The sequence below is a fragment of the Lepisosteus oculatus genome, chromosome 3, assembly GCF_040954835.1.
Source record: "Lepisosteus oculatus isolate fLepOcu1 chromosome 3, fLepOcu1.hap2, whole genome shotgun sequence".
Classification (NCBI taxonomy): Eukaryota; Metazoa; Chordata; class Actinopteri; order Semionotiformes; family Lepisosteidae; genus Lepisosteus; species Lepisosteus oculatus.
In genome coordinates this window covers 7134916-7161936 of record NC_090698.1, presented here as the reverse complement: position 1 = coordinate 7161936, position 27021 = coordinate 7134916, and the positions used below count along the sequence as shown (strand labels likewise).

Sequence of the window (27021 nt, the reverse complement as noted above, 5' to 3'; positions counted from 1 at the left end):
ATCCCTGTCTCCCATTCTGATGCAGCGTCGAAAGACTGCCTCCCCACCAGAAAAAACGAGGAGAATTAGTACAAAATCAAACGTTAAACGGTTTTTACTCGTTATTGTTGTCACGAGGCTCGTTGTAAACCTATCCTCCTGACACCAACCCTAACATTCACACCCCATTACTGTCACACAGTGCAAAAACCAAGAAACTCCCATAGACCTCTCGCGGTTTGTCATTTAAAAATCTTGTATTTAAAATAGTAATGCATCTTTTTTTAAAACATTGAACATAAAATCGGCGAATTCAAAGGCCCGAAAGGCGCTCTCCATCATAAGCGTCGTCGGTTTGCCCAGAGATTGTAAACAAACATTGTAAGAACTGGAAAATACACACCAAGGAACATTTTGAACACCGAATCATCCTTTTTCTCCCCCCATTTTCAGAGAAAAGATCCTATCACCCGCCTCGGTCTCTGGTGTGTTGATACTTTTTAGACAAATCTTTATTTCCAAGCGTTTGAAACAATCTTTTTCAAAAACTCTAAATCCTAACTGTAGTTAATATAGACAGGAACCGGAAGTTTAAATGGTACCCTGCCCGCCAAATAGACAATGGACTGTTCCACTATTTCATTATCTTAAGGGGAGAACTACATGGAGACTAGTTGAACGCGAGTCATGATAGCATTTCTTGAAAATTTGTGATCGATTTATAATAAACTAAGTCAGTATATGGAATGTCTCGTACTTTTAACCACTGTTAATGTTATATACCACTCATTCTTAGAATATGAACAATTATACATATCCCCCTTTTTTTCAGAATGGGTTTTGTCCTTCCTTTTGTGCTGGCGGGGGTATGTTTTCTGTGCTCTCCGATTTTCCTCACAAAATTAGTTTAATGGAGGAGTAATGGTGTCTGCCTTCAAACATAGAACTTTTGGATTAAACAATTTTACCTCCTCTACATGTTTTGCTATGAGAGCAATAAATGTGACATGAAAGCCGCAGCCCTTCAAATGACTTTTGAAAGACCTCTACAATGACGGTATTTATATTATCCAATGTGCCATACTTTTTGGCCACTAGGTGGGGCAAATGAGAAAATTGAAGACTGGATATAGACGTATTGATTTCAGAAATAAAGAGGTGAAGGGTATTTTAACATCTGGCAACTGTCTTGATTTGAATGAACTATCGTGAGTGAGAGGGTGAGGACAGGTGAGCTCAGTAATTAAGAGCAGGATTTGCTTTAAAAAAACAGACAGCTGACAGACCGGCTAGCAAGAGGAATGTCCTTTCACGGCAAATCCACTCTGTTGTTACTAGATTTTGTTGTTTTAAAATGTTATTTTTTCAGATAATCTCGTCTGGAGTTCAAATCATCATGCAGGATTATAAACCTGCCGGATTAATGAAAGCATTGCCTTTGGCTTTCCCATTCTCAGACCTTGTGCGCAAGAACAAGTGAGGGGATTTACTGAGACCTGGATTTTTGCTTTTTTTGAGTTTGCAGAATTTTCTCAGAAACTTCCTGAAGTACACTTAGTGCAAGGCTGGTCATAATAAAGACAGTTCATTGCCAGCAACTACTGCTGCACGCTGTATTGTTGTGCATTTGATAAATAAACTTTGATTTGATTTGAGAAAATGCATGCATTCCACAGTGGGGTTAAATACCAACTGTGTGCAGTACATGTGGTCATTTGTATTTATAAGAGTACTGCACTATTTCAACTGCAGTGCAAAGGGGTGAATGTTTTAAAATAAAGATGATTCGGTGTGTCTTACATCCAAAAACCAGGAATGGCCACAGGCTCCCAAGACTGAAATAACAGTGCCCTCTGTTGGGTGTTCTCTATATAGTACCTCCGCACATGACTCCAGAACACCTTTCTCTGGGGTCATGCTCTAAAATGTCATAATGGCACACAGCCATACAGCGGAGAGCTATGTGGATGGATTTTCAACTATGGGTGTGACTTCAGCACGTGATGTAAAATGTCTTTACCTAACATTTTGTAAAGTGCAAGTCTGTGTGGCATCAAGCCTCTCTCTAAACGCATTGATTTATGTAACTGTATGAGAGGCCTACACAGACCAGCTGCACTATGTATTGTATGCCCCAAAGAAAACTACTGTTGGATCCCTACTTGCGACTCTAAGAAGAACACCCAACAAGTCTCTCTCAGTGTGCAAACAACACATACCCCCTCCCCCCCACCCCTCCATTAATATTCAAGTTCATTGCTTACAGTTCAAACAGTGTTTTGCATTATGCAATAAGACCAATGAAAAGAGGAAAGCAGAAGAAGAGGAAAAAAAGCAAATGTTCTGAGCTCAGATTGTTTCGCTGGATCAGTGCATTATTCAGTCCGCTGCCACACGGTCTCTTCACTGCGCCTGCTCTTAAATTTCGAGAACAAATTCCTAGGTTTTTCTCCTCACACGTTCAGAGATATGCCAGCTGCTACGTGGAAGCCAGAAAAAAAGATTTTGCAGTCTGGCTTTTGCGTTTTTGGGCCTACAGATTGAGATTACTTATAAATATGCTGTGCACGCGTGTGTGGTTCTGTGATTGGTCAGCATGTGGCTGGCGACAGTGACAGAGGGAAGAGAAGGCTAGCGTACCCTCTGCAATATTGAGATGGTTTAGGAATGTGTAGAACTTGGGTGCACACCTCTTGCATACTCCAGTTCAAAGTCTCGCCATCTATCCCTAATGAAATGAAAGATTTCCCTCTGCGTTGCAGACAGTATAGTGACAGCTCAGATCCTTGCCACCCTTCATACTGAAGAGGACAGTGGTCCACCTTGCTGTTTTTTGTACTCTTCTTTCTTTTCTTCTATTCATTTTCACAGATGTGAACCAGTTAGAAAAATATATATTATATAAAAACATTTGTATTGATCAGAGAACATGGCGGCAAAAATAATAGAATGACAGGGAAGGAGAACAAAAAAAAATATTTAAATCTAAAATGTGACATTGTGTTATTAAACAATTATTTTTCTTTTCTGCTGGGGAAAGAAAAATCCCCAGACACTGGGATTTCAATTTCTGTACTAGTTTTTAAACAATTAGAAGGTACGTATTTTGCTTTCCGAAATTCTAGAAAAATAAGACTCTTTTCATTTGTTGTTCAACAGTAAGTTGCAATTCATTAGCTAAATCACCCTTCGATATGAGACAATAATTTGAAGCAAGAAAGATCTATGTTCTGTTGCTGGAATTGTCACATCTGTCCTAGTCTGGGGTTTTTGTTGTAAATGCTGACTGTAAAGTGGTAAACCAGAATGAAAGGAATATACTCCTTTTTCCATTTTTGCTTCACATACTTTTGTGAGGTGCTTTCCTAAGCCAGCTGTTGGGGCTGATTATGTAGGAGGAACATTGGAAAATAAGGAGCCGTTACCAATAGATCCTCTTTCCTGTGTCCCCCAGGTGCTGTCCTCCTGAATGAATTGGTAATTGAATTGAGGCAGACTTACACTGCCTCTCAGGTAACAGGTCTCCCTGTGCTGACCCTTTGCCTTTGTTTCCATTACTAGGAGCGAAAGTGGAAAACTCACTCCCCTATTACCCCCGACAGAGAATCTCAGTTTACATGTACAACCTATTCAGAATCTCCCCAGTTAAATCCATACCATTGCTCCAATCATAAATTGCACTACAGCTGTTTGTCAGGATGACATTCCAGCCTTTTATATTTGCTCCCCTTTTATGTCTGCATAATATCCAGTTAAAAATCCTAAACCTAGGTCTGAGTAAAAATAAAGGAAATGTGTTCACACCCTATTTTTTCTTCTTTTTTAAGCATGGAATAAACCTTTACTTGTTACTTTGCAGTCTACTCATGCTTATGCAGCTACAAACTTGGACCATAAAGAAAATATGATTTATTTTTCTTTTGCTTCTCTAATGCTCTTGCCACATGATTCTTCCCAAATGTATTTAAAAACTGGCTGTCAGAAAAATGCACCTTGGACCAAATAATCATGGAAGAACCTTGCTTCCTTTTCTCTGGTTATGTAGCTGCCTATTTGGTCTTTTTTCAAGATTTGGATAAAAGTTACAGCTTCCTTTTCAATCATTTGTCTCTAGTTGCACAGTGACTATTTCACTTTATTGTTCTTGAAGAGTGGTCATATTGATAGGCTGTTCACACCAATTGGAGGAGCTTAACTGCTCTCAGTGATGTCACTGCAAGCCTGCAGGTGCATAGCAGGCCACAGGAGGTGCTGTTGAGCTGCCTTTTAAAATAACCTTGACTATGGCATGTCTAATAACCCAGCCTTTGTGGCACTGACCATGTGACTATGATCATTTTCCACTGTATTTCTTCCCTGCTGTTAGTTGGGTGATTGTCCTTGTAAAATGATGTGTAGATCTCAGCTTCGTCACTGACTTCAATTCACAATTGCACAGGTATGTAACAGCTGTGAGCAAAAGTAACAGAAATAGAGTATGTATCACTCAGGAGGCAACCGTGACATAATAAACCTATCTGGTTAGTTCTAGTCAGAACAGGGAAGGAAGTAAATATTTCCTTTCACCAACAGCTTTTACATTAACTTTTCCAATTGCTTGTATTCAAAATACAGCAGTTCCCAACAGGGAAAGCTACAATGCCACGGTTTAAATCCCAGGCTGTGACCAATGGCAAATGTCCAATTTAACATTTTCTGATCTCTCCCTGCTCACCACCTGCTCCTCCACCTCACATCTCTAATCAGAAGAAATGAAAAAAGATCCATCCTTCTTCTAAACTGTGGGTGGGTTGCAGATAGCCTGATTTCAGGGAAAGCAAGCCTGTGGAAACGGAAACAATTCAACTGGAAACAGACTCCCTTTATAGTAGTCAGTTTTCCATTTTTTTGTTTGAATAGATTGAATAGGTTGCTTGAAAGCAGCTCTATCAGAAATGGGCGATTGGACTGAGATTTGAAAGATGTTGTATGGAGAAAATATAGATGAGAGGGGGGGTTGAAATGATCAGGAATTATTTTGCCAGAGAAAATCAGAAACAAACCAAGTTACTAAAACAGAAAGAAATTCTATATATAATGTAGAACAGAACCCAACAAAAAAAAGGGGAATGAGAATTTTTAGGATTTCAGTGTTAACAGTTCTGACAATCCCAGCATGTGAATGCCATGGGGGAGTTAAATTCAGTAGGTGGGTCTACTGTACCTGCAAAGTCGCAGCCATGCGGCTCTGCAGAATAGGAGATACATAACTGTAATTGTGAAGGTCACCAAGTGAAGGTCACCAAGTAATTCATTTTGTTGTTCCTTGCCAAAATACCTTTACCTATACCAAAACAGTGCAGTATGACCTCTTTGCAGTTTCCTGTTTCTAGCTGTGACTCCCTACAGACTCTATCCCCAGCTGCACCTCTGGCAAAAGTGGGAAAAGGCTTCACTTGTCTAACAATCCTCCCACAGTTGTATAAAGTGCTGCAGAGATACTCAAATACTCTGGTGAATAAAAGGGCACGGTAAGTTCACACAGGGACCCATTATTTCATGTCAAACTAGTCTACCTAGCCTTTACTGCCCTTTAATATGATATTACCATGTTTCCATTGTACTTGACCGCACTAGACCAAGCAAATACCACACTTTTCCATGTTAAACATCCAATAATTAACTATACCAGCATTACAAGCTACTACTAGGAAACTAGGACTACATTATTACTACATCATAGTGCAGTCAAACATGGGAAGTAATGGTAAAACCTTTGAAGACCAGTGACAGCCAGGTAAATAGTGTACATCACAGAGGAAATGTATGGTAAATGCAGAAAATCACCTTTCAAGTCTTACAGCGGCACAACCAGAAGGCATGACGCCATTAGATTGCTTCAACATTCGGTCATATGGTTTCATAGTGCCCTCAAAATGCAATTAAATAGAAAAATAAAAACACAAAAGGAGATTATTGATAGCAGTCCCAGCACATGTATATGAAGGATATCCATGTACACACACTGCACAAATGAAAAATGTTTAAAAATATAGGTTTGTAGTTTCCTGGTGTGCTGAAGGGTTTCTGTTAGTGCCCTCAGTGCAGTGTGTGTTACTGGGGTCGTAGTCTAAAACGATCAGAGCGTCTCTAGCAAAGGTCAGCAAAGACAGAGGGAATGGGAGAGAAGGAGCTTTTTTGATGAAAACACTGCTTGTAAGCCCTGTCTTATTCTTTAGTTTTGAGATACACAAAATTCAAACTTTGAATAGAAAGAAGTTGCCTTGGAAAACCTAAAAGCTAAATAATGAATGAAGACCTTTCTGAACAGGGCTAATATATGCCTGTGCAGGACGTCACAGGCAGTGTGAGGACATCTCTCCCTTTCTCTCTGTCAGTTTGCCTGTCTTATCTAAATGCCCTTCAGTTTATTCCTATTTAGTAGGGCTGTGCAATCTGGGTATCAATTAATCTATTGTATGAATATCTCACAGCATTCACAGTGCTCATCCAGATTTTGATATATACTAAGAGGCATTAAAGTGCAACAAAGTATTGGTTCCAATACTCATTTGTTGAGTTGTGACATTTGGCACTGGGTTTGGTGTTGGTCAGGATGAGATGGTGGCTTTGATCATAATGCCCTTCCATTCTCCCAGAGCTTGTAGCAAGCCCAGAAGAGCAGATCAAAGATCAGAAATAGGACAGGGAAACTGCTGTGTAGTACCTCTTCCAAAATATTCAGGGTGAGGGTTACGGATTCCAGCACTGTTGATTTAAAAGTCTAAAATATGAACTTGTCCATTGGAGAGTAAAGATGCAGTTCCACTGCCCACCTTTGGGGGGCAGCAGCTGTTGGCCACATTTGCATGGGATCACAAAGGCCTAGGGTGGGAGAGGCCCAGCCCAGCATAGTATAATATCCCATAACAGAAAATACGGGGGGGGGGGGGGGGTGGGTGCTGGATATCTAGCAATTATAATTTAAACACAATGCAAATGACCTCTTTTGTTATGTTGTCACTTCCAATTTACCTTCTGAAATGCAAACCATGCAGCTCAGGATGCCAAACTCACTGTGACCAACTTGTGGCCTCAAATCCTATATCAGATTTCTGGGACACATCCACAAACACTGGGCTGTGATGTAGAAACCAGCTAAGGCTGTGCCAGGGGACTTGTGTCCGAATCCCAGGTTGCACTGCTGCAATACAGGAGCTGATCGGCAGGGCAGTGCAGCGGTGAAATGCAGGGCACAGTCTGGGATCCTTGAAGACCACCCACTGAAGAGCACAACCAACTAAACAATTCACCCATTGTATCTGGATCCTTGTCAGCAGTTTAGCAACCCAATGCAAGTGTTAACCCACAGTGCAGAGCCCCATGACCTGTTACTTTTATGCCCTAGAGGAAACTCATCTACAGCAGTTACTGCCACAGAGCAAAAGCCCAGGTAAGCTTCTGCATCAAAGCCCTTGTCTGTGTGTCATCTGATAAAACTTGTCTTCACTCACATTAATTGCTTGCTTTGGAGTGATGGATTTTGCGTTCCTCTCTGTTGGTAAAATGTCAGACAGCAGGGGGTTCAGATCTTGTTGTTCTTCAGAGATCCCTTTGTGGTTTCAGCAACTTGCTCAAGATGCCAGTAAGAGACTAGGCTGTAACTGGAGCGCACTTGCAACTTTGACAATAGGTTGACCGAAATGAAATGTCCCCTCTCCCTTGAGGTCCTGGATTGGAAGGGGGATGGGGTGGATTGGGTTTGGGATTTCAAATGGGTGGGGTTTTGCAGAAGGGTTAAAGTGCATTCTCAGAGTAGTAGTCTTCTTCCTAGCCATCAGCAGCAGCAGGACTAGGTCACTCTGTCCAGAATATGGAATGAAACCATGCTCTCCAAGCTCTTCTCTGGATCAAGCTCTTAGCTGATCTGAAATGGTTGTCCGTGTGTCTGGATCATTAGTGACGATAAACCAAGTGGACATATTTCCTCAGATGAGTGCATAACTTTAAGAACTTCTCTTGTGAGGTGGAGAAAAACACCAATTTAATATGTACAGTAAGGTTTTTTCAAAAGCGTTGGTTGCCAGTTTACTGTAGTAAGTCAGTCTTTGTGTTAAGTAATTCTTTGTGTTACTGGATATTATGAACAGATGGTGTAGAATCTGAAATCTTGTGATTCACTCTTTCAGTCATTGGAAATGTGCTGTGAATTGTCTTAAAGTCAAACATTGCCAAAGGAGATTATAGATTTGGACATTTTACAAGTTTCTTCTCTTCCAGTAATTTCCAAAATATATGCATAAATTTATATTGTTTTCCCAGTTTTTAGATGTCACCAGTCTTTGCAAATACAGAAAAGGGAGAAACTTTGAGATTGCAGTTCTCGATATCCTTCCTTTGACTTTCACTGGGGGAGAGGTGTAGGCAAAAACTTCGTTCATATCCATTCAATCTTGACAAAAACACATGTGTCAAATTAAAAAAAAAAGCTACATATTAGTCCTTTTGAAACAAAAAAATCCCAAAGTAAATGCTGAGTTTTCCTTTTCCTGTTCACACTGGCTGTGGTTGTCTCTCCCTTTCTTCCCGTTCACAGTGCGAACAGAGTTTTTTTCTGTAGGCGCATTGACTGAGGGAGTGGATGTGTTTTTATGTGTTAATATGGAGGCTGACGAATTTTTCAAATCGAGGGAGAGGAATTTGCTCGTTGCGGTATGGTTCACCATTAAGGAATCCCCCCTCCTGCTCCGTCACTTTCCTCCAGGTTCAACGTTTTAAATGTTCCCTTCCTGTCAGGAAACCAAGCTTCCCTAAAGTGCGGACCTCCACTGATACCTTTTTCAAAGTAACACCTGTCCAAAGCGTGAGACAATCTAGCTGTTTGGTTAAGTAATACTGGTAGGAGAGTGCTCACTGTTAGGAAATTAAAACATCGGATTCTTCCTTTGCTTTTTGAAGATTTAAAAAAAAACTAATCTGGCTTAGAAGTATGCCAATCACGAGTACTAAACTAAGGTTAGAAGAATATCATAGCATCTTGTCTTCCATCTCTATATGAGAATTGACCTCATGAGTATCAAAATTAAAAAAGTATTAATTTTTCCTCATTATTTGCATTACCATCACGCGGTGACGAAATTTAGCTTTGTACACACACACACGAAAAAAGGCAAATTTGCACAAAATCATGTACTGGGATGTACATTGACTTTTCTGTACAGTATTGCATGTCCGCAATGCCTTTCACTGCTCGTATGTTTGTCTTCTTCCTGTGTAACACGCATCCCTATGGGTGCTCTGACGTGATGTCTATTCGTTTCCCTGCCATGCATCAGAAACTCTGACCTCATCTGTGGTCCCTGTGTCCTGCTGCTGTTCCGCTGTCTCCTGATCATTTATTTATTCTTTCTGCTGGAAATGAGACTTGCCTATTTGCCTGTCAGAACTTGATATGTGCCGAGCAGGCTTGATAGGGGTGTTTGAAAAGTATCTCGCAAGGTGAGTTTTTTTTTAACAGCAGCAAAATGGTCTTCTGTGCATTGAAATTAACATATTTTCAATGTACAAGTCAGAACAGTAGTGTACCAATTTCTGATGCCATGCCAGTCTGCCAGATGGTCAACATGTGACAGCGTCCTGTTATTTCTGGCAGCGAGTCTCCCTGTCTAGTTTTATGGGCCTATACACCCCAGAAACAGTTTTTAAACAGGGACTATTTCAGGGTTTAGATTGTTGTCATCCTGACTGCAAATATCCGTTACTATGTCATCTTTTTAATACCTATTAACGAATGGTTTAGAATTTAGCTTGCGGCTGTTGGTTTAAAATGCTGTTTGCTGATCCCCCCCAGGAAAAGCAAACTGAATCTCTTCACATTGGAATGCCACATAAATAAGTTTTAAAAAATTGAAATATTGGGGACAATAGCAAGTACTATTTAATTCTAAATAATAAATAAATTACGAGAAGATAATATATCTACAATATTCCAGCGTAGGGCACCGCCATTTTCTTTCCACATCTAAAAAATGCCACTTATATATTCCATATATAAATATAATTCTTCTTTAGAGCATGGTTCACTCATATATAAATAAGACAAACTCTGTAGTGCTACATGAAAGGGGTTTTCATAAAAGTAAATGAATTTGTTTCAAATTTTGAGTCTCTAATTAGGAATTGAATGCAAAACTGTAAATCACAGTAAAATAAATGTCTGTGTGAGTGCCAGGATAAGATTTTAGCATCTAAATCAGGCTAAATTGCACTCACATGACATCATACATAAAACCTGAATACTTAAAAGTTTTTGTACTGAAGGGAACAAGCTACTGTTCCAGTATTTTACTCTAGTATTATCCTTCCTGGGTGAAATAGCAGCTAACCACAGCAAACAATTTCAAATAAAATTAAGAGACTAGGAATTAGTCAAATTTCTCATGCCAATATAACTGTCTTTGTGACCCTCTGTGAGACCGACACCACAAAGCCCCCGCGTAGTCGATTGCTTTGCTCGATGGAGAACGAGAGGAAATGGGGTTGATGCATTAATTATTACTGTTAATACTGTACTGTACAACCTCAGAACGATTCTTGGAATGAAGAGTTAACGTCATTTTTTATCTGGGCAGACACAAATACCTTATCATCTCCTGGCAAACCTTTCAGGGATTTTGGACATGTGCTCTGCAGAAAAACAGTTTCCGTTTGCTTGAAAACATTGCTGGGTTTTATGTGACACACAATGGGCTGTAACCATTGGTGCCTGTTCTCTTAAGTGTATTTTTTCTATGTTGGGCAAAACCTCCTTCACTCCAGGTCCAGATCACAGGCTAGTGCTACCACCACCACCACGATATGGCTTCCAGAATGACCATGCTGGGGCTCTGCAGATGATTACTTCTTCGGAAGAAACAGAAAAGTGTTTGCTGCCAGTCTGAAATACCATGGGTCTGGTGCCCAGGTCCCTTGTTTTTCAAGGGTTTAAACACTGAATCGGATAAATACGTAATAAATATGCGTACATGTGCAGATCCATCATAAGATATTAGCAATGCAATATACGTTCAGCATGGGTTTTGTGCTCAAATTTGTTAGTATCTCAGCACACTGGAAGTTTAGCTTGTGGGAACAATTTTCTTCTTTCATTTTTGATTACGTTTTTTCCTTTACCATTGTTATCCAGTGTTCCTTTGCTTGTTTTTTTTCCCTGACCCCCCTTTCATTTTTAATCTCCTGAGGTGGAGAACAGGGGCGGAAGGTGAGCTTGGAATATCTGTGATGATTGTTTCATCTTCGCTGCTGTTATTAATTGCTGTTGCTTTTTTTGTTTGTTTGCAGTGTTTCTTTTGCATTCTGCTTTTCGTTTCTTCACAGAGTGGGAATCGTGCTGTACTGTTTTTCCTCCTCTTTCTGTGTTTTCTGGGGTGGTGGGGGGAAGGTTGGGGGGTTAGGGGCACTGAACGGGCATCTCAGGCGAGGTCGGACTCCACCACACACTGCTCGGTGTACCCCTTCACCAGCTCCACTCTCAGCGTGTTGCGGCAGAAGTCGGCCAGGGGCTGCCACAGCGGCGGGTCGAGGAAGAGCTGGCACATGACGTGGCCCTGGAGGCTCTCCGTGTGGCGCCGCAGGTGGGCAAGGAACTGGCGCCGCACGGGCTCCAGGTCCTTCCCAAAAACGTCGATGTTGAGGTAGTACCAGTCCTCGCCGATGGGCACGCGGAAGGGGAAGGTACACAGGCTGGCAACGCTGGGCGACTCCGCGTCGTCCACCATCCAGTCGATGTCCTTCTTCAGCAGGATGGTCATGTTGCTGGCCAGGGGCTTGAAGGGCTGCCAGTCCTGGACGATGGTGGCATTGGGCAAGACATCCCGCGCCAGCCCAGCGCTCAGGAAGAGGTGCCGGGCCGCCAGGGGGTCCAGGCGCACGGGGGCCGCCAGCTGGGGGGTGTCGGGGGTGGCTTCGGGGGTCAGCGCCTCCAGCCCCAGCTCCTGCAGACACAGCTTGAGGTCCTCAGCTCGGAAGCGGACGAGGAGGATCCCCTAGTGAGAGGACAGAGAGAATAAAGGTATTGTCCAGGAAGAAGAAACTCATTGAGCCTGCATGGCTACATGGTTACCGTGACGTGCTCACAGTACCCTAGAGAAACACTGCAATTGCACCCATGACTTCCAGTTTTTCACGTCCTAAAAGTCTGATAAAATGCAATAAGGGTGTAGACCGTCAAAGGTATGATGAAGTTACCTTCCACACTTTGCTGTCTGAATTGTTTTACTCATGAAAGTGGGCCTCTTAAATTGCCCGGCCTTGGCATTCCTTGCCAAGGCTCACAATGAATCACCCTACAGCAACACTGATGTTTAATGGCAACGCTTGTAGAAAGAAGTAAATTGATCTTTCCATTGCCGGTGTTGGTCTTATTGTGTCAGCGCAAGCATTACTCTCATTGCGTCTCATTGTGTATCGATAGTGGCATTAGTGTTAGTATGTCAGTGTCAGTATTAGTCTTATTGTTGCAGTTCTAGTTTGTCAGTTTTAGTCTGGTTGTGTTAGTGGATTAGTCTGTTACAATGGACCAGTACGTGACTGTGCGTCTATACCTGCTTGGTGATGAGTCGGTACTTCTGAAAGTCTTTGGGTCCCAGCCTGTCGTCCCGGGTGAGGCGGGTGACCTTCACTTCAGGGTATTTGGCCTTCATCAGCTGTGAGCAGAACTTGAGCAGCACCCCGGCCACACCTTTGCCCCGCTCTGAGGGGGCAACACGCAGCCCCTCCACCAGCACGGTCTCCCCATCATCAATCACGCAGACTGACTCCAGGGCAATCTGGCAGGAGAGAGAGAGTGAGGAGGTGTGGTACAGACACACAGGGGGCGCCATGGTACCACTGGAACCGGCCAAGAAAAGAGGTCAAAAGTGGATTCTGCTCCATCGCTAGTCACACATATTGACTCCCTGGCACTTTGCAGAGAGCGGGAGGGGTCGATATTAAGTTTGAGAGGGAATCATTACTGTCCATCGATTATCTGACACGTGCCGTTTCTATGACATACTGTATATCTGGTGAGAGAGGAAAATGATGCCATAATCAATAGGGTTTAAAACAGTAGCATTGGACACGCCAGTGTACTGTAACTACACTTAACCTTGGCACTCTGGGCACAGCACTGTGTTAATACTGGATTGAGTTTCAAGCACGAGGAGGGAATGAAGTGACGCCAATACAGTCTGCATGCCAAGGAGGACAGACAATGGCGCACTGTTCTGGCCTCCTCCAGTTTATTCTAGGTCCCCAAGTACCACTGTGTCTGGGCAGCAAGCTGTGGTGCTGGGACCTGTCACTGAAGGCCCACGCCGTGTTGTCTTTGTGGGGGTGAATTTGCAGTGCTTGATGTGAGTGAATTCCAGCCTGTTCAGTGTGACAATGCCCTGGCATTTTGATACGTGCACAGTAGAAAGGCCTGCTTTCCGTATGAGTTTGTGGTCAACATCACCTTGTTCACCCCGGCCTGTCTCAGAGTCATATACAAAGGTAGTGCTTGCTTTGCAGCCCAAGATTTTGGAATAGTTTGGAACTGACTGACTAGTGCTGTAAAAGCCCACCTGCATGCCTGCTGGCTCAATATGTAGGCACATTTGTAACTGTATTCACTCTAAATTTGGCAGCAAAAATAATAATCAAGAGTCTTTGCTTCTTTATCCACCTACTTGAAAACAATTAGGGCAACTATTTGCAAATATTTATTTCTTACAGTGAAGGTAGTATGTCTATCATTTCCCTATGGACTGTTCCTAGTTGTTATCTACTTGTATAAAGGAGAGCTGAGTTCGTTTTTGTGTGTGTTACAGTAGTCATCTAACCCAGTTTAAGGGGCTGAGCTTAAGACATTCAAACGTGACCTATTTTTCATGCTCAACAGTAGCACGGTGTACAGATGTGTGATTCTCAACGGAGGCATTTTAAGGATAATTCAAGGGTGCTCCTGCAAATGTCCACTGTGGTCTCCCATGGCAAAAACACACTAAAGTGTGTAAGGAGTCTTTCGCACCAATCTTCGGGCAGGTTTGGCAAGGCAAAAACCTGGGAAAAGCACTCTGCAAGTCCACCATGCAGAAGTACCATGTGGATTTATTGAAGTAACCAGATCTGAGAGGGTGCCCGGGTACTGTCCTTTAATCTTGGGTGAGAAGTGCAGCAAGCAACGCCAATGTCCTAGCAAGAGGAGCCCGGTAGGCACTCATACCACTTTGCCTTGCTTCCGTGCCAAGATGACGGTGCGGTTGGACTCCTGCAACCAGGCCTTGTAGCGTGTTGGCAGGTAGTCCAGCCCTCCGTAGATGTCTTGGCTCATGGCCATGATCTCTTCAAAATCCTCCTCCGTTGCCACCGCGAACTCCAGCTCAGTCTGGGGGTCGACTTCTGGGGCAGGGGAACGTGACAGGCCAGTCTCAATCTTCATCCTGGAGCTGAGAGGTTCGAAGGGACAGCATGGTTAAACAGAGCTGTGCAAGTTGTCAAGCTCTACTCATCTATATAGCCTGAGCTGACGGGAGAGAAAGGGAGAGAGGAAGATGCAGACAAGATGGGTCACGTACTGCACACTCTAGGGAGCCAGAAGAGCTAGAGGGAGACAGGTAACAGAGATGGATCTGAGACGGGCAAACTAGCGCTTGCATGGTTACGTGGTGACATGGTTGCTGGCCATATGCTCAAAATTCTGGACATGCACAACTCATAGGCACTCTCAGACAGTTCCAGGCTGTCTGTACTGGGAAGGTGGGCATGGGACCAGAGCAGGGTTTGATCTCCTCTTGATTCCTGGCTGGTTCAGAGCCCTGCTTTGCAATGCGTGACTGGACAATGTGGATCAGCCTGGCACAACGGGGCGCCTGGCAAACCCCCAATTCCAATGGCTGGCCTCAGAAATTCTACCCAGGGGCAGCTCCCACAGACAAGCAGCCCTTTTCTGGGTGAGAAACTGAGAGTGGATGGTGAGGGAGGGGGGGGGGTCAGTTTGGATGCCCACAGTCAGGAGATGTTTCATCTCTTTTTCTGCAAAAACATTGTATCAACCAGACTCACAGGCAGAGGTGCTGGAAGAGGGAGAGGGCTGTACGTGGTGTCTTAAATACGTTCTTTCACTTGAAATCCCAACTCGCTCCTGGTAGGAGGACTCTATGTTGCAATAGAAGCAATATTATTATCAAAATTGAATAGTTTAAAATGCTTATTAGACGTCATCTCTGAAAACATCAATTACAGAAAGCATTATTTCATAAGACAGGAAAGAAAATGGTTGTTGATTCTTGCATCTCTATAAGTTTGTAAGTCGGCAAGAAATTCACAGTGGAACAAAAGTTACTACAGATAGAAAACCACAGATAATTATACACACATACTCTGGCACTGTCCATTTGGAAAGATCAATATCTATTAATCAGTGGGATTCTAGAATCGACAATCTGTCTTTTCGGATGTCTGAGCACCATCAGTCACACGTCCAGAGCCTGGATTATATACAGAAGTATTTACAGACAAGCATGGCAGAAACAGAGAATCAAAAACCTAACTCTGTGGTAGACATATTTAGCTCCTCAACTCCATTGCAAGGCTTTGTTCCAGATAGTCCTTAATAATCAAAGTAATCATTAGTACCTAGGCAAATTGAGAGATTGAGGCTCTGTTCAGATGTTAATATATTGTAAGAATCGAAGCCCTGTTTTGGCATGGAATGGAAGGTGCCAAAGTTATCTAGGCCCAGCCTAGAGCATCACTGTTTGCAGGCAATCTACACACCATAGATATGCTGGAACAACAGGTAATCCACCACAGTAGGGAGTGACTTTGGAAACGTTCAAAACTACAGTACCTTCTGGTTCTGGACAAGCTATCTGGTCAAAGAGGAAACAGGACCCAAGTGTGTATTTTAGTTGCTTGATGATGAAGTTGGACACATAATTATACTTTGTTTTGTGTCCTCAAATTCTGAAGTGGGGATATTCATTAATTGTCGGTAAAATGTAAAAAACGTTTAGTTTGCTGAAGCTCACATAGGCGTAAAACTTGAGAGATGATGGTTCTCTGCTTCACAGCTACTGTACAATATATGACCTTGTCTTATATCTGCTGCTGAAGTTTTCATGTGGCATATCTTATCTCCTGGCAGCTAGTGTAACACTCATCCCATCTCTTCTTTTCTTGATATGTTTCTCTGAAACTCCTTTAGGGCTCTTAAAACCCACGTGTTGCTTGCACTGATACAGAGACACACACACAAGTATGAGACAGCCACACTCCTATATTCAGTCAGACATGACTCTGACACAATCCTGGGTGTGCTGAAAGCCCCAACCTTGAATGCAATGTATTTTAAGGACAGATGGAGGGTTTAATCCAGGATGCACACAAACACAACCAAATTTAAGGTTAATCCTCCAGATGGAGTCATTGGTCGTGATGATGAAGATTGTTGTTGCTGTTGTTGTTAGTTTCATTGTGATTATTAGATCTATCCCTAGATGAGAAACTGTAGCTGTACTGCATGCATTTCGGAGAAAAAGAGGTGAGAGGCAAATATCATTATATAATCAAGGATTGCATTGTGACAGATGTGCAATTGCCTCTCGTCTCTGAAGAACAGACTTAAAAAGCTTTTGAATGGTTTACACTTAAAACAAACGAAAACCAGTGACTGTTGCAGAGCAAGAAAAACACAGCAGGTCTCATCTTCTGGTGTGGTGATGGTCAGTATCACTTGTTTTCCTGAAACTGCGCAGTCTATGTTCACCGTAGTGTGGTCATACTGGCAGGGTTGTGCATATGGCTCCGATAGTTTACCAAGGTACAATCTCATAGTCCAGATGGTGAAATTGAAAATATTACAGAAAAGGTATGCAACACCCACCATGGTTTATTTTAGTATACTAGGGGGAAAACTCTAGTACGGGTGTCTTGAGCTCCCAGAGAAGCTATTTTCTTCTGTTTTCTTTTGGTCCGACCTCCATACTAAATTAAATAACCCACTTACTTTGTTAGATATATATACATTTTTCTTGAGGTCTTTCACAGTTTTTTGTTAACCAAGTGTGATTGTACGAGCATGTGTGGTTACACAGGCACATCTCTTTGTTCCTTTCTCTCTTGGCTCACCAGGGGCTCTGGAATAAAACCCTAGCGTTTGCCTCTTGTGGTCTAAGTGACACCTTGACGGTCTGGAAGATGCTCAAAAGAAGGTTGGGATACCTGTATGTCCCCGTCAGTTTTACCCTACATCATTCTGCCTCACCTGCCTCCCTGCTCCTGGGTTCCTCAGTGCAGTGGAACAGGAGTGTCCTCCCATTTCCTAGCATTCATTGGCCCTAACCCTGTCACAGGTTACAAGAGGGTGTGTGTAGCGGTCAGCGGATGTGTTCCTGACACTAGACTACTGCAGTCTCTCTCTCTCCCTTATCAGCACCTTTCTCCCACCCTCCCTCACCCCGCTCTCTTTCCCTCTCCTTGCTGTCAGCACGCGGTGAAGGGTTTCCTCCAGCCAGGAGAAGGGGCTGTGTTTACTTTAGATGTGCTGCGGCACAGGCTCCATCTGCCACTTGTTTTTAGAGGTGAACAAGGATGATATTGTCCTGGTTAATAAATGTTCCCATCCTTTCACAGGAACTGTGTCTCACAGAGCCCCCCTCTTTCCCTCCCTCTCAGCCATGTGTTTATATAACTCCTTTGCTGGTGAAATCCCATGATGGCAGTCTGATCTTTTTAAGCTGAGCTTTTTTTATCCTAATTTATTCAGTTCATTTATGCCTTTCTTAGCCTTTCTTCAAAGCTTTAATGTGTCTTTTTCCCAGTTGAGCACACTCCTTTAACCACACTGTGGTTGGGTGGAAAGGAGGGTTTTTTTCCCTATAGTTTATGAAACGAAAGATGCATCTGAGCCCACGGAAAGGATCAGCTTCTGTTCACCCTCCCAGGCTGAATCTCAGCCTCCCGATTAAAGAACACGAGCACAAAACTGAAGCCAAAGGTAGCTTAGCTTGATGTTCAGGTTGCGTGCATTCGTTGTTCATCATCTGTTTCAAATCAGCTGCATGGACTGTACACTGCCAATGTGACAGATGAGCATCATCAACACTGCCTCCTCAGCCCCCTTTGGTGGATCTCAGGTGATGCGGGCTGCAAGTTGGGCGCAGCGCATAGAAATAACGTAGAATCCCCGTGGAAACATTTTCTAGGCATCGCTTCAACATGCTCCACCAGTGTTGAGCAAAATCATCACCCTATTAGAAAACGAGTTTAAAAGTTCCAAATGTCTTTGGGAATTCACCATAAAGTTTGTTGTGTAAATGCAGATTCCTCTAGAAGTAAAGATTGTGGCCGTAGGTCTGTGAATTTACAGATATGTATTTTAACATACAGTCATGCATAGTCATGCGCATCACAGTAAGAATGTGGAACCAGGGATCTTTTCAAATCATAAAATATTTAACCCCCAGTCTCTCATATTTACTTAAATATTTAAGTCCCTGGTTTCACGTTCTTACTGTGACATAACAAAAGCGCATTGGTGATATAATCACGTATTTACTAAATTCATAGTTTCCCATTTAAAGTGGATCCAAGCTTTGATCCCCGAGTCTGCATTGCCCACTAAAAAGTGAAGAACATGAAAGCTACATACCTTCAGTACTTCAGCACTGCACATATTTAATTGATTTAATTAGTTATTTAATTTGAAGTAAGTGCATTATCCATACAATGAAAAACGTATATCATTTACTAGTTTTTTCATTATGTAAAACTGCCACCCCCTGATCTAAGGGAAACCCATTCTCACTGCTGTAAATATTCCATTATTGCATTACTTCAGCCCATTATTGCTGTTACTTCTGTTACAGGCCACACCTCCATTCATACTGCATACAGGAACTTTCCTCTGCCCGACAATAGTAGCAGCCAACATAAACATGGTATTGAAGAACTTCACCAAACTGATAGAGCTGTATGACTGGAACTAGATTTGTTTTTATTTAAGGTTAGCCTAGCAACATAAGGAAGCTGAGAACAGAGCTGGTTGATTAAAGTGATTTTGCATCACTGTATTATACCCTATCGATTTCTTTCATTACGTAACATTTCAAAGATTCTCACTGAAGCTTCCCTCTTCCTGGTTTTCTAGTTTTCAGCTCTTTCTTTCTTATATGCTCTTTTCCTTCTCTCTATCTTTTGTCTTCCTTTCTTTGGGCCTCTCCAGCTGCTCCTTCCTCCTCTCCTTTGTCTTTCTCCATTTGTTGTCAGTCCTATCCCCTCCTCCTTCTGTTTCTTCTGCTATTAAAATGCCTGCCCTTCATCAGCAGCCTGTTTTCTCTTTCTCACAGAGTACCTGGGATGCCTGACCCAGTTTCATTGGAGACTTCTGCTGGTACACACACGCTCGTGCATAGGCACATGCCTGCAAACACACACACAGACACAAGGAAACACACAAGTTCACACTCATCATTATGTGTGAACATCGAGGCACTTTCTTGTTCTTAAAACTTCACGATCATACTCATCGTCTGTCAGATACATTTCTCCTCTCTTCTCTTTTCAATCCCTCACTGCTCCCTCCCTTTCCTCCCCTCCCTCTCTCTTGTTATGTTATGTAAGACAGTCATTAAAAAATGGATTACAGACATTAACCCTGACAGATTCATAGCTCAATGAAGAGTTTGTCTGTGGGGCTGGAGGGGAGAGCTCTCAATTCTGTTTGCCATACAAACACACATGCACACACACCCACCCAACGTAGGTGATTTCTTATCAACGTCTGCCCCTTCCCTAAGCAATACCAGAGCAGTGGTTGCTGGTCCCAGTTAAAGCCCATCCTTGGTGTGGCTGGTGCTGGCTGGCAGTGGGAGGTTTTGCCCCTCTCATGGTTTGGACACACAGGTTGAGCAGTAGTCATGTTGCTTTTGTGCTCTGCCTGGGTTTCTTCTTTACTCCCTTCCTTGTTAATTTTGAGATTTAGGTCTCAGTAGGAATGACAACACCCAAGATGAAAGCGTCATGAAAGGATTATGGAGCAAAATTCTGGCTTAACCCGCTCGCCTGAGGGCCCACCTCCCAGCCAGAGGACAAGGAGGCCAGGACCCCCTTGCGGGGTGACAAGGGGTAGCTGCAGAGGTGGAGATGGGGTGGAGGTGGGATGCAAGAGACATGCAAGAGAGAAAGATAGGGATTCATGGCGTTTTGGGAGAAGAATGGATGTCAGGAGAAATTGCTAATTACTGACGGCTGAGGCTGATCGAACTTGGTTGTTATCATCCCTCCTGAACCTTCATTATAAACTCTATTAAATAGCTTCACTAGACTGAGGGGCTCATACTCTAGATCCTTTGTCTCCAGCTGGTGTCCTGGAGAGCCTCCATCCCAGAGCTTTTGTGGAGAATCATTACTTCGTCACATTCCAAAGGCATGGAACCATTTAATTGTGATCAGTTTACAGTGACTGTTTTTTTACATCAAGTAATCTGGCAATCATTTGTAACAAATTGTCCGCGTTCAAAAACCACAGTTTCCTTTCAGATTGTTTGGAATCGGGTGACCCTACCTGGGCTATTGGACTGGGCAGATCCCTCCTCTGAAAGTTGACTGCGGGACAACTGACCACAGTACATTGCATGGCACATTGTCTCCCCATAAGTCATCTCCCTGCCACCTACTAATGCCCTATCCTTCTCCTGTGCCCATAATCCTTTCTCCTTCCTTTTCCCCATTTTTCTTTTTGTCCTCCATCTATCACTTCTCCTCCATCTTCTGACTCCACTTCCCCATATCCCTGTACCCTCATCTCTTCTTGCCCTTTCTGTCTCCCCCTGCACTCACATGCATGTAGGCAGTCTGTCATTATTTGCCCTGGTGCTTGCATGAATCGCCCCCTCAGTTGTGGCAGACGGTGAGCAGGCAAGCAGGTCACAGGGCTCATACCAGGTGCTTTTGCTGTGGTCAGAAGGGGGATGCTGTACAATGGCAGCACATGATGATAGCTATTAATTACAGCAGCTAGGAAGATAGACGCGTCTGTGATGGCGCAGTACATAAGGTTTGTTGATTAAGGGCAGCAGAGAATCCCAGAAGCACACATGTGCATAGACTTAGTTACAGGATGCACACACTCACACACAGACTGTCTCTCTTTCTCTTACACACATCCGTGTGTATGAGACAAAGCAGAGGCAGCTGTGTGCAGAAAAATACAAGTGCATCTCTCAAAGCAATCTGTCATTATTAATAATAATGAGGAACTGACTGATGTGCAAAATACATACGCATAACAACTTAAGGCAAATAGAACCCTCAGGTGAGACTCAAATTAAAAATCCCTCAGAGAGGGACAGATGATAGCACTCTGCAGTGATTTTTTTCATGGCACAGTAAAGCTGACTATATAGGTCATCACCACGTGCTTTTCTAGGACAGAGGTCTGTCACCCAGCAGCCAAACAGATCCCACTGCAACTCCGCACTGAACAGCTGATTCTTGTCTGGTTCTGGCTTCATCCAAACACAGTATGGATTGTGTTGTTTGCTGCTTTTTTCAAATAGACTCTTTCCCACCACAGGATACACAATTGTCTTTATTTTACTGAACTGATGTTCCTGCTTCTGTTTGAATTGTGAGTGCACCTGCCAGGTTACAAGATGTGTTTCATGTGGTGCTTTTTAAGCTGCGATCTTGCACCATCTGAATGTCACGATCATAATCCCTCCCCATAAGGGCGCTCCGGCTCTTTCTCATTTTAGTTGATTTTGTGCACCTGCCTCCTATCCAGCCTAAAAGCTGTTCTTCTGTTTCTACAGTACTATGGCGTATAATGCATTATATATATTCTTATGGCAATCTTCTGAAACATTAATAAGAAACTACGTATATTCTCATAGTCCAAGAGGATAAAGCTGACATAACCCAGAGAAGTGCTCTAGATTCATATAGTCCATGTGTACAGCGACACAGGCCAGTCATAGGACAGTAGACTCTTACAGTCCATGTAACAATAATAGTAATAATTTATCACACTAATATAGTGCTATTCTGGGGAGTACAGTAGAGTCCAGTACACTGACACAGCCCAGTCACAGGGCTCTAGGCTCTTACAGTCCCTGTGGAGTCCAGCACACTGACACAGCCCAGTCACAGGGCTCTAGACTCTTACAGTCCCTGTGGAGTCCAGCACACTGACACAGCCCAGTCACAGGGCTCTAGACTCTTACAGTCCCTGTGGAGTCCAGTACACTGACACAGCCCAGTCACAGGGCTCTAGACTCTTACAGTCCCTGTGGAGTCCAGCACACTGACACAGCCCAGTCACAGGGCTCTAGACTCTTACAGTCCCTGTGGAGTCCAGCACACTGACACAGCCCAGTCACAGGGCTCTAGACTCTTACAGTCCGTGTGGAGTTCAGTACACTCCCCCATATTCATTCAGCAATTGTTTTAGAGTGATTCATGTTGCCCTTGCCCAAACCTGCACCCACAGGACAGCCTTTATAACCACCCAGCTACAATATTGGAATGCATCTGCTGTAGCATTAACAGAACCACTCACACATGACCACCATAGCCAGTATTGTTGGGGCAGACTCTTGTGCAGACAGTCCACTACTGGGCTAGAGATTAGTGTCATGAGAAGTGGATTCATTCCTTTTCACACTATCTCCTCACTTTCTGTGTGAGGCCTCTCCTGTCTCCTCACCTGTAAGCTGCAGTCTTCTTCTATTATTTGTGTCAGATCTCTGCTGTCTCCTCTACCAACAGAGCGGTGTTTTCTGCTCTGTTGCTGTTAGAACCCTACTGCCCCCTAACCTTGACATCTCACCTGTCTCCCTCGGGTCTGGTGTCTCTTTGCACCCTGTGTCTTCATCTCTCTGTTAGCATTGCACAACGTGAGCTGGTCATGTACTCCATTTGTATTGTCTTCAATGCTTTAAAACATTTTTTTTCTGCTGTGACAGGGCTGAAACCATTTTGTAAATTCATCAAACTGTAGTTAAATGGGTAAGTAGATAAAGGGTGGATTTAGGCTAGAATTTGTCTTTGCTGCTGAAAAATAATGTATATTGAAAGAGGAAAAGATGGAACTGCAAGAATAGCTATCTGACTTTTATGTCTCTCTTTTCTTTTAAATTGGCATGTGTTCCTTTCTCCCTAACATCCTCCTCAATGCTTTCAGTCATGTGTAAATAAAACAGTTCTACTTGCTTCCAGTCTGAAATTCCAAACTGCCACTGGGAATCAGATCACAGCCATCCTCACACACACTCGCACTTGAACACACGGACATGTGCTCTTGCACACAAACTTAAAAAAAGAACTCGATAGCATATCACACAAACGACACCTGCATAGCTCCCGATAGAACAGTGTCCGAACTGTAGCAAAACCTATCGTTTTAAACACGTTGCCACAGTGGGAACACTTGTGAAATGATAGTTAGGGCTGGTTGTTAAGTCCGAGCGTTAAAGTGTTAATCTAGACTCCTATTACTGGTTCACCTGTTTCAGATTTTAGATTTAGAATAGACCTTGGATTGAGAAACTTGGATTAATTTTAAACAAGCATTAAATATAGACAGTGATTTAAACTTTGGTGATTAAAAAGAAACAATCTTTGATTTTAAACTGGTTTAATGGGTTGCCCGTATTGGAGGCTTGAGCGTCTATAGCGTATACGATTAGAGTATAACGAACCGAGTAATGTTTTGTAAGTGTGAGAAACAACTACGATAACCTGTCATTGTTTTTTTTATTAGAAAGTACAATATGTTGAGATTCTGAACACCAAACGGCATTTAAAACACTTTGTTATGCTTACAAAAAATTCGAATTGTAGGAATTTTTCCGATGTATTTAAGGGAAATATTCTTGAAATCCTGCAGTTTTTTTTATTTGATTTTAAGGGGGGGGAGGGGGATGATGCATCACTCCGTTTTGCCCGTTTTTTTCCGTTTTTTCTCTCTTCAAAAGGGAAGATAAATCTAACACGACGCGTTATCTTGCACCGTAGAAAGCTCCAGTGTGGATTAATCGTTGAACTTTGAAGATACAGTTGGGATTTTGATATACTCGATCTCGCAATTACCTACTGCTGATCTGCTGAGCGCTCCCGAGCACAAGGTGTGAGGAAGCTCGTGACTCCGGCGCGCGGGCTGGCGCTTTGAATTGAGATGATCAGACAGGTCCGCTCCGTACAGTAACAGAAGGCACCACTGCGCAGTGCTTTTTGACAAAGTCTCTTTCAAGGTCTTTGCTTGTACTTTTTTTTTTAAATGAACTTGAAGTCTAACAGCTTCTTAACGTTGAAACTGGCATTATTAGTCTTGCTTTTTCGACGGACGTTTCCAGATATTTGACGATCTTGCATGGTGTACGTACTGAACTGTAAACCATAAATGCACGACTAGTTTTTCGCAGTAGGTGCTGTTACGACATTGCCCCAATCCCCCACAGAGACAACCACACACACACATTCGTCCGCACACAACCACACACACACACATTCAGTCCTTGGAACCTACACACGCATCGATTTTTCATCAAGGGGACAGAATCAAAAGGATAAATATGACAAAACGCGTCAGGGAAAAATGAAACAAATAATAATAATTTGCCCTTTAGTCATAGAAGGTATTTTCTCTTCTGCCGTAACAATATTATCAAAAGCTTTCAGAAGCGCCACACATTTGTATTTATAAGCGTGTATGGTCTGTTCCTAATTCATTTCTCTTTGAAATACAATAGAATTCTCTATGATTTTCGTATTCTTTTCATTGTAATGTATGAAGCCTGTGTAATATTCATACACATAAAGACTGTGGTTCACAGTCATTGCAAACATACAGTAACACGCATATACAGAATCCCGAACCCGTCTCTGGACAGCAGGACGGGCTCCGACGGAGGCCAACTGTCCGGCATCCATCGCTCGACCTCCGCTAAGAAGATGTGAGCAATAATTCCCGAAAGCGACGGCTTACATTCACAAAGCAGCTGGAGCACTAAAAAAAAAAAAAAAAAAAGATAAACGTATCTGCACCTCCCTGTAATCAATTCTTTAATTCGGGCCAGACAAAATGGCCGATAGGCATAAAATAAAGGGGAACGGGGATAATGAGAAGAGGGAGAGCAGACGGATCCGGCGGGGGTAGCTGGACAGAGAAATATGCTAAATGCTCAGAAACCCTCGGCCGCCTGACACGTCTGAGCGGCAGCACAATGGCTTCAACCTGCACTTGCCCCCAGCATCACTCTGCCAAAATGGCTCAGCCGCAGTATAGCGGTATAACGCCGGATAAAATCATTTTTCCCCGTTACGAATTCGCTCGGCTAGTGAAGGAGGCAGGTGCGTTTACCGTTCGCGGCCGGTCGGCTCTGGCACTGCGTGGCGGAGGCGTGCGCGGGGCGTCTGGGATGCGGATGCGGGGATGCGGCGCTGTTTTTTCCCGAAGCCGGTGTATTCTGTCGCCGGGCGGACTCGCTTCTTCCCCATATAAAGGGCTACCGCGTGGCCCCTCCCCCAGCCTTGCAATGCGCCCCCCCTCCAACCCCCCTCGCCACTTCACAGGGCGAGCAGAGCCGCCGATCCGAGGGACAGTGCCGATACACCCTTTCAGCACGCCAGCCTGTTCCACCGCCGGTCTTCAGCGCCGAGCGCCTGACACCGGCGCGACGCGTTCTTCCATCAAAAGACATACATAAACGCGAACTGTCAAGTGTGAGAAGTGTTAAACCATTTGTGTTATGTAACAACGTAATTATACATGTACATTTTAGTGTTAGTTAAATGATGTACGGATATCAGGATTGGATATTAAACTGTACCACAAGGTCACCGTTCCCTGCTTAAAAATGGTTCAATAGGATGTGCCAAAATCACAATAACATTTCGCACAGCATGCGTACTGTGCTGGCGATTGTAGCTCTATTGATTCATCATGGAATTTCCCCAGTCCGATCAGATCGCCCTGTTACCCTCACTTGCCCTGCCTTCCAACCAAGAATGTGCGCTTAACCCGTCTCCTTCAGCACTGCGCTGCGTGCGCAGCTCCCGAGCCCGGAGCGCGGACCTGCGGGAGAAGGAACACGCACCAGTACCCCGCGTTGGACTCTGAAAGGGGAACCCATCGCGCGATGATTACAGGGTCCCCTCTGAGATGAGCAAGCCGGACGGGGGGGTCGGAGAGGAGAGAGAGGGAGGGGCGCCTACTAACCTCATACACTCGCATACTGCACTTTGCGTTACAGGACTGTCAATAATACCATGATTTACCACACCCACCGTTTATCAGAGTCCCACAAGGCCAAATCCCAGATTTACTGCGCAGCGATGACCGCCGAGAAGGCGTTGAATTAGTGGTAAGAAAGAGAGCCTTGCGGAGCTGAATCCTGAGACTCCGGACTGGCGATATACCTGCCGTGGTAAACGTGTCAGGGTGACGCCGGGTTCGGGCTGAATTCAACGCTCTAACATAAAACCAGCAGAGCTCTCGCTCGGCAGAAGGCATCTACCTGACCTGCTCAGATCATCACTTGAAAGTCATTATTCACGTTAATTGGTTATTCCTGCGTTTCCTTCATAGGAATAGCTTGTGAATTGGCTTTGGCTCAGTAATGTCATCTACAGTACAAACTTTACTCTGCTTTGCCCGTTTTTCAACATGATTCTCCACACTTTACTGCGTTTTTACTATGCTCTCGTGGTACTTTACCGTACTTTACTGGGCCTATCCTCTGCTGCACATTACTGGGCTTTAAGGGCGAACCTTTTTAAGCTTTAACCGAAGATGCTGTCCAGAATACTAACTAAAACAAGCAAGTGCCCTTTTTAGAACAGTAACCTGAAAAAACCCTCACAGGTGTAATGCTTTCTCCAAGTCACAAAGCTAGCCAAAGCGAAGGCTGAAAGTGAAGATAGTACAGGCACCCTGTCACACTCCTTGATAAAATGTTGTGAGAAAATGTCAGTCAGGACGCCGTGGAGAAAGGCAGTGCAGTTATACAGTAGTTCCTCGTCAGTTTCTTATGTGAAGCA

The 27021-nt window shown here is 43.6% G+C and overlaps 1 protein-coding gene across 2 annotated transcripts; it reads right to left on the bottom strand.

The window, feature by feature from the left end:
- Positions 1–78: 78 nt before the first annotated feature.
- nat16 (N-acetyltransferase 16) lies at positions 79–25504 on the bottom strand. Of its 2 annotated transcripts, XM_015340763.2 has the most exons (5): positions 25343–25433; positions 15043–15135; positions 14204–14426; positions 12561–12785; positions 79–12002 (listed from the first exon to the last, which is right to left on the bottom strand). In XM_015340763.2, exons 3-5 carry the CDS (start codon positions 14417–14419, stop codon positions 11430–11432), a joined length of 1014 nt encoding a protein of 337 aa, XP_015196249.2. In that variant the 5' UTR covers positions 14420–14426; positions 15043–15135; positions 25343–25433; the 3' UTR covers positions 79–11429. The 2 variants fall into 2 exon arrangements, with proteins under 2 accessions (XP_015196249.2, XP_006627566.3); XM_006627503.3 differs by lacking the exon at positions 15043–15135 and having other exon boundaries at positions 25343–25504.
- Positions 25505–27021: the final 1517 nt, after the last annotated feature.